Source organism: Ipomoea triloba, chromosome 6 (assembly GCF_003576645.1).
Source record: "Ipomoea triloba cultivar NCNSP0323 chromosome 6, ASM357664v1".
NCBI classification, from domain to species: Eukaryota; Viridiplantae; Streptophyta; class Magnoliopsida; order Solanales; family Convolvulaceae; genus Ipomoea; species Ipomoea triloba.
Genome location: NC_044921.1, coordinates 12,351,841 through 12,363,223, shown reverse-complemented (window position 1 = coordinate 12,363,223; position 11,383 = coordinate 12,351,841). Strand labels below are relative to the sequence as shown.

General features: G+C 32.8%; 1 protein-coding gene and 1 long non-coding RNA gene across 3 annotated transcripts; one reads left to right on the top strand and one right to left on the bottom strand.

Annotated features, from left to right (window-relative positions):
* Positions 1-836: 836 nt before the first annotated feature.
* On the top strand, positions 837-5,191 carry LOC116023144. 2 transcript variants are annotated; one of them, XM_031264118.1, is made up of 5 exons: positions 837-923; positions 1,106-2,976; positions 3,136-3,358; positions 3,744-3,826; positions 4,976-5,191. In XM_031264118.1, exons 2-5 carry the CDS (start codon positions 1,366-1,368, stop codon positions 5,048-5,050), a joined length of 1,992 nt encoding a protein of 663 aa, XP_031119978.1. In that variant the 5' UTR covers positions 837-923; positions 1,106-1,365; the 3' UTR covers positions 5,051-5,191. The 2 variants fall into 2 exon arrangements, with proteins under 2 accessions (XP_031119978.1, XP_031119979.1); XM_031264119.1 differs by having other exon boundaries at positions 888-923; positions 1,318-2,976.
* LOC116023145 lies at positions 2,361-6,014 on the bottom strand. Its single transcript, XR_004099368.1, has 2 exons — positions 5,805-6,014; positions 2,361-2,697 (listed from the first exon to the last, which is right to left on the bottom strand). It is a non-coding gene; the product is annotated as an uncharacterized LOC116023145 (long non-coding RNA).
* Between the last annotated feature and the right edge of the window lie 5,369 nt (positions 6,015-11,383).

The window sequence follows — 11,383 nt, the reverse complement described above, 5'->3', positions numbered from 1 at the left end:
AATTATTTTCAAGATTTTTCATTTTTTTTTAAAACAAGATTTTTCATTTTTAAAAGCATTTCAATAATTTTCAAATGACTTGTTAGGAACCTAGCTCTCGTATAACACACTTAAGACTTAGCAAAAACAAAGAAATGCATGATCATTGTATTTAGGTGTATGAAATACACTATCCTAACAAGTTTTTATTTTTTTTACTAAGCAACAAATGTAATAAAATTAAAACTTTTGAGATTTTTTTACTCACTATCCTATCTCAAAAGTTTTAATTTTATTACATTTGTTGCTTAGTAAAAAAATAAAAACTTGTTAGAATAGTGTGTTTCATACACCTAAATACAATGATCATGCATTTCTTTATTTGTGCTAAGTTTTAAGTGTGTTATACGAGAGTCAGGTTCCTAACAAGTCATTTGAAAGTTATTAAAATGCTTTTAAAATTGAAGAATCTTGAAAATAATTAGGCTAAGAAGTGAAAAATAATATTGTAAAAGTGGTTTTGATATAAGAAGAAGAATAAAATGTGAATTTCCTATTTTATCCCTCAAATTTTGATTATTTTTTAATTTTTTCGTCAAATTTAATGGCCAGGGACTAAACTCACCACTTCGCGAATAACTGAGGGACTAAACTCGCATACGGCCATAACTTAGGGACTGAGTCTACACTACCCCTATTAACTCAGGGACTAAAGATGCCATTTTCCCTTTTCCTGATGGAAACTAAGAAACTTTTCCAAAACTAGAAATGCACGTTACTCCATAAGTTTGCATGCATCTTACTATCCTAGGATAGAAGCTCTTGCCCCGTTTCTGCGTAGCCCGTTTGAACTTTGAATTCTAAAGAATTCTACTTCAGAACTTAAAACAGATACTCACTCTTTTGCCTGTTGGTTGATAGAACTCTACTCCAAAGTTTCAAAGGTAAATATGTTTCAGCTGGGTGTTTATTTTAATATAAATTTTTGATTTCGGTTTTGTTTTCGTTTGTTTGTTTATTTATTTTTTGCAAAGTTTAAGCCGGAAGGGTTACGTATGCTTCGTGAATTTTTTTGGGAGGATTTTGGGTTTTCTCCATTTCTAGAACTGATTTTCGCTTTCCTTAGTTCAATAGTTCAGGTGTGCCTTTAGCGCAGTCGGAAAACGTTAGCGATTTGGTGGAGATCTGAGTGTGTTATCATATTGCAAGTATTTCAAGATAGCGAGTTTTTTTGTGCGATTTGGTGGAGATCTGAGTGTGTTATCATATTGCAAGTATTTCAAGCTAGCGAGTTTTTTTTTTGGTGAGATTTTGGGTGGGATTTGTGGATAATTTCAGGGTTTAGCATATTTCTGAGAGAGGTGGTAGGAGCTGCGATTTCAATTCATGGAGACTGAGCTCAAGATCAAAGGTATATTAGGGTCAAAGAGAAGTCTTCCTATGCCTATTTGTTGTGCAAGATGCAAAAAGAGGAAGCGGGTTGAATCTGATAGGAAAGGTCCTAAGAACATTAACACAATCCAGCAGGGAGTTCCTGGGACTATTGAGCTGCAATTTGTAGATCACATTTGTGGATACAGAGAAAGGTTTCCAGATTGCTGCGTTCAAGAAGAAGAAAATGGCTGGAGTGTTACTCCTGATCATGAAGATGATGGTGGGGGAAATGATGATGACCCACAGTATAAGATCTTCTTGGCTAGTACTGTACAACGAGGTACATCATACACTACTACACTTGAAGAGAATGGGTCACCCTTGTTCTTACATTATGAAACAGAGAATGTGTGTAGAGATGAGCCTGATTATGTGTGCAGGAGAAGAGTGAAGAACATTAAGAAAGGGCATGATGATGATGATGACCCACAATATCTGAAATTCTTGGCTAATACTGTACAGAAAGGCACATCATATGTGACTAAACTTGAAGAGAATGGCTTGCCCTTGTTCATACATTACGAAAAGGAGGATGGGTCTGGTGAGGAGCGTAGCGATGCCAGCAGGAGAAGAGCGAAGAGCATTAAGAAAGGATACAATGACAATGGTGGGGGGAATGATGTTGATCCACAATATATGACCTTCTTGGCTAATACTGTACAACGAGGTACAGCATACACGACTACACTTGAAGAGAGTGGGTCGCCCTTGGTCTTACATTACGAAAAAGAGGATGGATGTGGTGATGATCCTGTTGATGTGTGCAGGAGAAGAGTGAAAAACATTGAGAAAGGGCACAATGCTAGAGAAAAGGCTTTTGGCTCTGTTTCTGGAAACTATAATGTGGAAAGAGCAAATGGTTTTGAAATGGTTCTAGAAAAGAATAAGGATGTGTTTGTAGTTGTAGACAATGAAATGTTTGAAGTACCTAAGAGCCATTATGAATATGATATTGACAGTGAATCACATAAAGAAAGGAGTACTCAAAACAGGAGAAACAATGGTTCAAATAATGGAAGGAATACTCAAAACTGGAGAATATCAGAGGACAGGGAGGAAGAATACATAGACGAAGATTGTGTGGTTCTGAATCAAAACAACTATGTTGTTAAAACTTCATCTTCAGCCAATTGGCATATGGAATGTGGTCGTAATCATTCTGAAGGTGTCGAAGCTATGTTTTGCAAGGAAAGAAGCCCTGACCTCTCTCCTGGGAATCAGCATGTGGAATATGATCTTAAGGACCGCGAGGAGGAAGACATAGACAATGTTTATTTGGTTTTACTGCAAAACATGACATGTAAAAACTCTGTTAGTAAAGCTTCATGTCAAAGCAATCAGCCTGTGGAATATGATCTTAAGCACTGGGAAGAGGATGAAATAGATTATGATTATTTGGCTTTACTGCAAAACATGACATGTCAAAAGTATGCTATTAAAGCATGTCAAAGCAATCAAACTGTGGAATATGGATGTAATCAGTCTGAAGATGTCGAAGTTATTCAAAACAATTACAAGGAAAGAAGCCTCGACCATTTTATTTCTTCAACAGAATATCTCAATGTATGTTTTATACTTTTATCACCTCCCTCTTTACTCAGCCTTTTTGCTACTAAATGCCCTTCTCTCCCTCATTTTGTTTGAACTTTGTATTTTTCCTTTTTCGTTCAAAAGTATTCTTAATATTGATGTAAGCTATTCTTCTTCTCTTGATAAATGAAGCTAGATGAAACCTCCGAACTTCTTGGTGAAAGTATGCAATCTCCATTTAGGAAGAAGATCATCAATATTCTCAAGAGGCCATATAACCAATCAGAGTATGTAGAGCTTTTGAAAGATGTCAAAGTTCGAAAGCCAATACTAAAAAACTTGGAGTTGCGTGATGGGAGAGATATGTTATACCCTACAAGTAAAATTGGAAAGTCTTATTTAGATCACCACAAAGGTAAGGTTTATTTGTCTAGGATATTTTATTTCATTATTACAACAACTTTTCTTATCTTCTAAAGTTGCAATACCCATACCATACAATAATTTCTCTTTATGCTGTGAGTACTGGTTTTTGAATACTTTTTCTTTTACCAGCTTTACATGCCTAGTAAGATTGGGTATTGTTTGTACTCTGTTGTCTTATCATTGCACTGCAAGAAGTATAACTATGTCCTTTAAAGGACCTTAGAGTTCTAGTGATCAAAAGTTTTCAGAAACTTATAGTAAAAGATCATGGTGTATTTTGCTCATAATGCAATAAGATGCAATAAGTTCTCCTCCACTCCAGAGAGTTATTTTTATTTATTTATGTTAATGCATTTTTCCCATTAAACATGCAGATCTGAAGAAAAGACTAGATGAAGTAAGGACAAACAAACATAAAAGGTTGAACATTTTGCGTGGGTTTTTCTTTTGGCTACAGGTGAGTGGATAATTTCTTTTGCACTTGATCATTTAGCAACTAGTGAAGTTCTTTTTCTAGGATGATGTAGAACAAACATGCCTGTTTTTACAAGTTCCATTCTGTTGTCTCTCCTATCTCTCTGTCTCTCCTCCCCCATCCTCTCATTTTCTATGCTTATAGTGTAATCTTGCCTGTGAAAATTTAACTAAGGGATAAAGCATTCAAATGCTCCTTTTTAAATTATGTTGTTTGACTTTGACACATTTGATTCAGTAAAAACATTAAATCTGTATTTTTTGTGGGGTTTAAATTTAAAGAATATGTTAGTTTAGTATTGTGGGCCCCTGATAAAGATAGGGTATTGGATAGTGGGAGACTGGGGGTCCTTGATCGTTAAATACACCTATACTTTTGGTTAAAATGACATTTGATAGGTAACTTTTTCTTTTATCTTTTGGTTGTAATTCACGATAGAGATCTTGGTTAAATAGGTTTGCAAAAGAGGGTGGTGAGTTAAAATAGGTATTGTAAATAATATGGAGCAATAAGATTTGATCTCATAGGAAAAAACTCACCTGTAGGTTCTTGCTTGATGAGAGAATAATAAACACAGGAAAGAACTCATAGCATGAGTGAGAGAGAGAGAAGTAGAGACGGAAATGCTAGAGGATGCAGATTATTGAAGACAAATGAAAGATTTGTGATCTAGTTGAACTAACTTGTAAAGAACTTCAAAATAGGAAGGTAGCAAGGAAGGCATTAAATAGCAGTCGTTATACCGTGGACCATGCACCATAGCTGATACTGCAGTTGTGTCGAATAGATACTGCAGTTGTATTGAACGGATACTGCAGTTGTGTTGAAAGGAAACTGCAGTTGTGCGGAACAGAGGCCGTTTCATCCGTCTGGAACTGCAGCTGATACTGCAATTGTGTTGAACTAATGAAACGACCTCTGTTCCGCGCAACTGCAGTATCCGTTCAACACAACTGCAGTATCAGCCATGACCATGGTCCACGGTATAATTTGCGCTAAATAGCAACCACAATCCTAGAAATTTTGTGGCTAATATATCATTTACTCTCTTACCATATGCACTCAAATCCCCAACTGTTGAACTACAGAATATTAATTAATGGAAATTTGGTTTTGGTTGAATTGTGGCAGAATGTGACTCTGGTAGGAGTATTCAAGCCTTGGAATGATCCAACATGTCTGGCTATTGTGCCTGGATCTTGCTAATCCATGAATTTTGGAGCAAAATCATTTCAGGTATCTTGCTAATTTCATTATCCATATGTATAATATTCATTGCAACAAAATCCTTTCTTTATGCCATCTTGGTTTCTTTTTGGCACCATGATTTAGACACATCAATGTACTTAGAGCATCCATAGCAGCGCTTATTATTTGGATATTAGCTGACAAAAGACTGTTGTAACAAAAATGAACTGATGTGGGAAGCAATTTTGGGGCAAAACTTACTCCTGCAATAGATGGATTTTGTCAGGGATAATGGTGGGTCCAATGGTGTGGAGATATTAAATAATTAATTAATTAAAATATAGTGGGATAAATGGTGGGTCCACAAAAAACTGAAAAAAAATTCAAATTAGTATGGAGAAGAGTTTTTATGATTGAGTAAGATAGTAAATGATGAGGTGGATGTTGGGGCTCCAAAAAACTGGAGAAAAAACTCCAAATAATAAGGATGCTCTTACATATGCTTACTGCTCTACGTACCTCTTGAAGTTGGATTGTTAACATAATTAAAAACAATTGTTTGTTTATCCAAGCTGAAATTGAATTCATGTTATATTGAATTTCTCCCATCCTGATGCAGTGTTCTATATCTCAATTTTTATCATTGATTTTCAATTTGACAATGATAGAGGGTCACTTGACTATTGATTTGTTCCGAAACCAAGCAAACAAAATAATGTTATTAAATTTCAACAACCAACAACATAAGAAATCGATCAAACCCGAACTTTACCGTTGTGTTATTTCGGAAGCCATCAGCCCCCAAAGTCTTATTAGCTGCCAAAAAATTGTTGAGCCCCTCATAACGGTCATAGGAAGAAGGAAAGAACTCTTTTGCCAGTGGGTTGAGCTTCAATGTCAGAGGTCGTCGCAGCAGGGTTGCTGGTTCGGCGGCGGTGGCGGTACGGAATAGGGGCATGGGAGATTAGGGATGAACGGTTTCTGGAAACTTGGGAAGTAGAAATGAATTTTTAAGTTTTAATGTTATTACTTTATATATATATATATATATATGTACTAGTTTTATACGCGCATTGCGCGTATGGGTTAATGCCTAATGTTTATATTTAAATAAATATTTGAAAGTATATCATTATATAGGAGAAGTTTATATATAGGTAATTGAATGTCGGATTTTTTTATTTTAATATCTAACTCAAAGTGTTCCTAATTCTACTTTTAATTTGAAATTTTCTATTTAAATATCTAACTCAAAATGTCACTAAAATAAATGTTTGCAACCTTGTAAAATCAATAGTCTAAATATTTGGTCTAAAAATGATAGTCTAAATAAATACTACTTTTAATTTGAATTTTTCTAAGTGTTCTTAATTCTCTTTTAAGTAATATTGTCATTGTCTTCATCTTTACTATTTGTTCTTTTCCTTTTTGTTGGTAGTGTGTTATTTGCAATTCGGTTATTGTTGGTAACATAGATGACAACGTCATGCAATGAGATTATGATATAGGAGCTATGGACTTTCCTTTAGGTATTCTGCTTGGGGTTCATTTGGTTCAACCATTATTGTTGAATGAGTTATTGTGGATAAAGAAATCCATAGTTTAAGAAAAAAGATTAAATAAATTAATAAAAATTTGAAAATTTAAAATATTATGTATTCCAAAGATATTAAAAGGTAGTTTCTCACTTCAATTTGCTGGGTAATGGGTTATTTGAGTACTTGTATTGTCAACAAATCTCCCAAGTCTGTCCAGGTTGTCTTGGTCCGTTCACAATGTTGGTCCGTCCAACCCTTTTGAATAAAATTCTATAAAATTCTATGTTTCATTTGCGTCATAGAAGGTTAAAAAAAAAAAAATCGAAACCTCGGCACAGTGCCGAGGTCCCACCTCGGCACAAAGTCGAGGTGAAACCTCGGTACAATGTCGAGGTCCCACCTCGGCACAATGCCGAGGTGAAGCCTTGGCACAATGCCGAGGTGAAGCCTCGGCACCTAGTTAATATGATTGGTTTCAAAACTACTCTTTTTTAATATAATTAGCTTCAAATTAATTTTTTTTTAAAAATTCATAGTATTAATAAGATACTTGGTTAATAAATATATAACATTATTTTGTATTATAACTTTGATATTTAATTACAAGATATTGTAAAAATAAGATAATGGGCAATGTAATGAATATCAATTGATAAATTTGAATGTAAAGAATCTTTGCATGAGAGAAAATAAAGACAATATAACTAATGAAATTATTTCTCTTGTTTAATTTAATTTTTGATAATGAATAATTTTTTTTTCAAATAAAAGTATTGTAGACACATAATTCTAAATTAAAGAAATACATATATATCATTTTTTGTTGTAGCTACTAATTTATTTAAGAGTTAATACCACAAATGATCTTCTAACTATTGGGCTAGTACTCCTTTTAGTCCTCGACTTTTAATTCGACCACAAATAGTCCTCTGACTTTCATTTTTTACCACAAATAGTCCTCTGTTAAAATTTCAGTTAAATAGTTGTTAAATCTATGGGTAATATCATCAAATTGATTAATATTATTATGATTACTTCTTTTTGAGAATTATATGACAACATAATTAATTTCAAACATTAATAAATATAAATATTAATTTAATAAATATAAAAACAAAATGGATGTGACAGATTACATAAATGAACAAAATAAATAAAAATTCATGATTAATGGTCGCAATTTGTACTTGATTAATTATATTAATTCAACGATGGCGGCCTTCAGTTATGTCCCAAACAAAATGTTTGATCGATTAATGAAGAGTGAAAACTATTAATCGTCAATGTGTGAACAACCATGAAAATTATGGAAGCAAGGTTTTTGAAAAAAATTTCTTCCATTTTAATCTATTGGTTAAATTAAAACATATAACTCTAATATTAAATCTGCATTTTGTACGCATAATTACGAGAATACGGTGTATTGTCTTTTTATTTAGGAGTATTTATATTTGTTAATTGTTTCAATTATGCTTGTTGGTGAAAAATTTTAAACATTTTTATTTTATGACCATTATATATATCAATTTGACGATAATACCCCTAGGTTTAACACTTATTTAACATAAATTTTAACACAGGACTATTTGTGGTCAAAAATGAAAGTCAAAGGACCATTTATGGTCGAATTGAAAGTCGAGGACTAAAAGGAGTACTACCCCAATAGTCAGAGGACCATTTGTGGTATTAACTCTTTATTTAATTTAATAAGAGTAAAATAGAGTGAGAAACTTAATTATGTCAAATTTGATTGAAATGAGGTTCGAACCTAAGACCTTTCTTATAGAAATTAATGGGTAAGTTAAAAGTTAACGGAATATTAACGGTGAAGAGAATATTTAACGGAAAACTTAACGGATAATCATAAAAGTACGGTTAAATTAGGTAATCTTTATTAATAATATTAATCTGAATTATCTTAACCATCTATTTGATTAAATAATTCATCTGAACCATCTATTTGATTAAATAATTTGACCGCCATTTTTTCTACCCATTTTAGGCCTAACTCTCTTTGGCTCTTATTAGTATAGTAGATATATATATATATATATATTAGAGATCATATGAGAATTAACCTTCCATGAGTCTATGAAAATTAATTTAATGTATTAAAAATTGATGATTAATTGGGAAATTAAAAATACACATTTGCATATAGAGCATTAAGAGGTGTGCATATTATATATGTCCCTATGTTGCACACATCACATGCTTAATTTTATCTGATACATTTTATCTTTTTCAAAATGATTTAGTAATCGAGTTTAAATACAACCACATAGATACGCACACACTGTGACCCTTAAAACACACAGAATACCTAGACATATATAATGCACAACCCATAAACCGCACACACCGTGAGCCTTAAAACGCACAAAACAACCAGTCCAGTCTGCACAGTACAACTTGCACACAACGTGATTTTGAAATGCACACAACCACAACAGAGCATTTAGACAATGCAAAATAATTCCCAATGTATAAACACATTTAACGCCAACCTTGTTAGGGTTTAACATTAAAAGCGAAAAGACAACAAACACAAAATGCACACCCACGGCCCCTATACGCACAAACAATTAAGAGTGGAATGCACATCCACCCACACGCACAATCAACCGACCCAGAATGCAAATCATCCAATACCCCATCACCCTCGCACAGAACAAAAGCCCGAATTGCAAACACATACACCCCACAAAGGAATCCACCTAGCAAACCCATGTTGCAACCACACACAACTCAACAAGATCCTCAAATGCACATAAGAGATTAAGACTATGGTACGTAGAACATAAATGGTAAAAGAAAACTCAGAAAAACAATCGTAATCTTCTTGAAATAAAGCTCCTAAAAGCATGCAAATATCTCATAAAAAAATAAGTCAAAAATAAATGGCACCCAAAGTTACAATCTCACCCTCATAAATAAGAAAGAAAAAAAAAAAAAATCTCCACCATCAACTCAAAATGGATTAAAAAAACATGATGAGTTCATATAAACTCATGGGAAACATAGTTGTTATGTGATTAAAATCCTATATGTTTTCCAAAAAAAAAAGTCATATATATATATATATATATATATATAATTTTTTCATTTTTATAGCTCGGACTAGAACCTAAACCAATGAACCACTTTGACAACATATACATCAACTTAAACCAAACCGTAATCATACTTACTTTTTACCATGTGTTTTACTTTCCTTAAACTCACGTTGACCCGCTGACTGGACATTTGGTGAATTTCTCCTTAAAAGGGGTCTAATAAACCATTATCATGTCACATTGCAAGCCTTGATCAAAATCAAATGTACTTTACATATTTATCTATATTAATTAATTGAATTATGTTTACCGAAGGTATTAATAACAGGTAAAAGGGAAAAGCTAATGTACTTTCGAGAAATTTCTACTTTTTGTCCCACGAGTATGAGATCATTTTTACATTTAGTCCCTGACTATTAAAATTTTCATATTTAGTATGACTTTTAAATTTCTACCACATTTGATCATTCCGATCAGATTTCGGCCACCAGTGACCATTATTCGGCAAGTGAATTATTTTAAACCGCAAAATTATCTTTTTTATATAAAAAAAAAAAAAAAACCAAAATTTTCCCAAAACCCTTTCTTCTTCCCACCCTCATTCCCTGCAGCTCTTTTCCCCCTTTTCCCATTTCCCATCTCCCATTCTGTTTCTTAAAGGTAGTTCAAGTTTTTGTATAATAATTATGGCTTTTTGACATTATGTTTGAGGGAAGCAAAAAGTTATATTACGTCTCACATAGTCACATATCCTAGTCTGATAAGGTTTTTGCATTTCTCAGGCCACACTTGATGAATCGCTATATGAGCTTGCTGGTGCATTATGTTCCCTTGAAAAGATGATTACTCTGTGTAACAGGATAATTTATATTATTTCTCAGGTGAGGTTTCTTCTCAGATCTGGACGAGAATTTGAACCTGCACTAGTAGATTCGGAAAAGTTATCTCCTCGATTCTTTGGATATTTTCTGTTTCCTTCCAGTTATCAAAGGCAATATGATCTTTCGAATTTCGATTCAAAAGGGTAAGTGCATTTTTACCGTTTACTAATCAATCATATTTCATTAGACTTTCTCATAAGTTTGTTTCATTTTATGTCTAGCAGCTCATTCAAGGAGCATTGCACATGTTGCTTCTGTTAAGAATGAGAGATGGGAAATGGGAAAAGGGGGAAGAGGGCTGCGAGGAATGAGGGTGAGAAGAAGAACGGATTTTGGAGAAAATTGATTTTTTTTTTTTTGGTATAAAAAGACAATTTTATCTTTTAAAATAATTTACTGGCCGGTAAAATGGTCATTGGTGGCCGAAAAATGATCGAAAGGACCAAATGTGATAGAGATTTAAAAATCGTGTGACTAAATTTGAAAATTTTAATAGTCAGAGATCAAATGCGAACCAAAAGTGAAAATTTCTCCATACTTTCTCTCATTTTATATGTATTACTTATTATTTATTAATTAAATCAATTATTTCTTAGTTTATTTTTTACTATTATTTACTAATTTTTAAATTTAATTATTTTATTTTTTAATAGTATTTTTAGTGTAATTTTTAAATATATATATATATTTTGTATATTAATATTAAATTTAACATTATAAAAAAATTAAATTAGAAAAACTTGAATCAGACTTCATTAATCGAATTAGAAACATTAAATAGGACGGGAGGGTAGAAAAGAGCATACAGAAAATAATTTTTTCTTTTTTGGATACAACAGATTGTCAAAAAAGAAATAATTTTCATACTTGTATGGA

What these genes read in the sequence shown, in the direction of transcription:
- LOC116023144 (XM_031264118.1), top strand. Translation starts at nt 1,366, where the DNA reads ATGGAGACTGAGCTCAAGATCAAAGGTATATTAGGGTCAAAGAGAAGT. An exon ending in CTTCAACAGAATATCTCAAT is followed by an intron (nt 2,977 to 3,135) that starts GTATGTTTTATA and finishes TGATAAATGAAG; the next exon opens with CTAGATGAAACCTCCGAACT. An exon ending in GGTTTTTCTTTTGGCTACAG is followed by an intron (nt 3,827 to 4,975) that starts GTGAGTGGATAA and finishes GAATTGTGGCAG; the next exon opens with AATGTGACTCTGGTAGGAGT.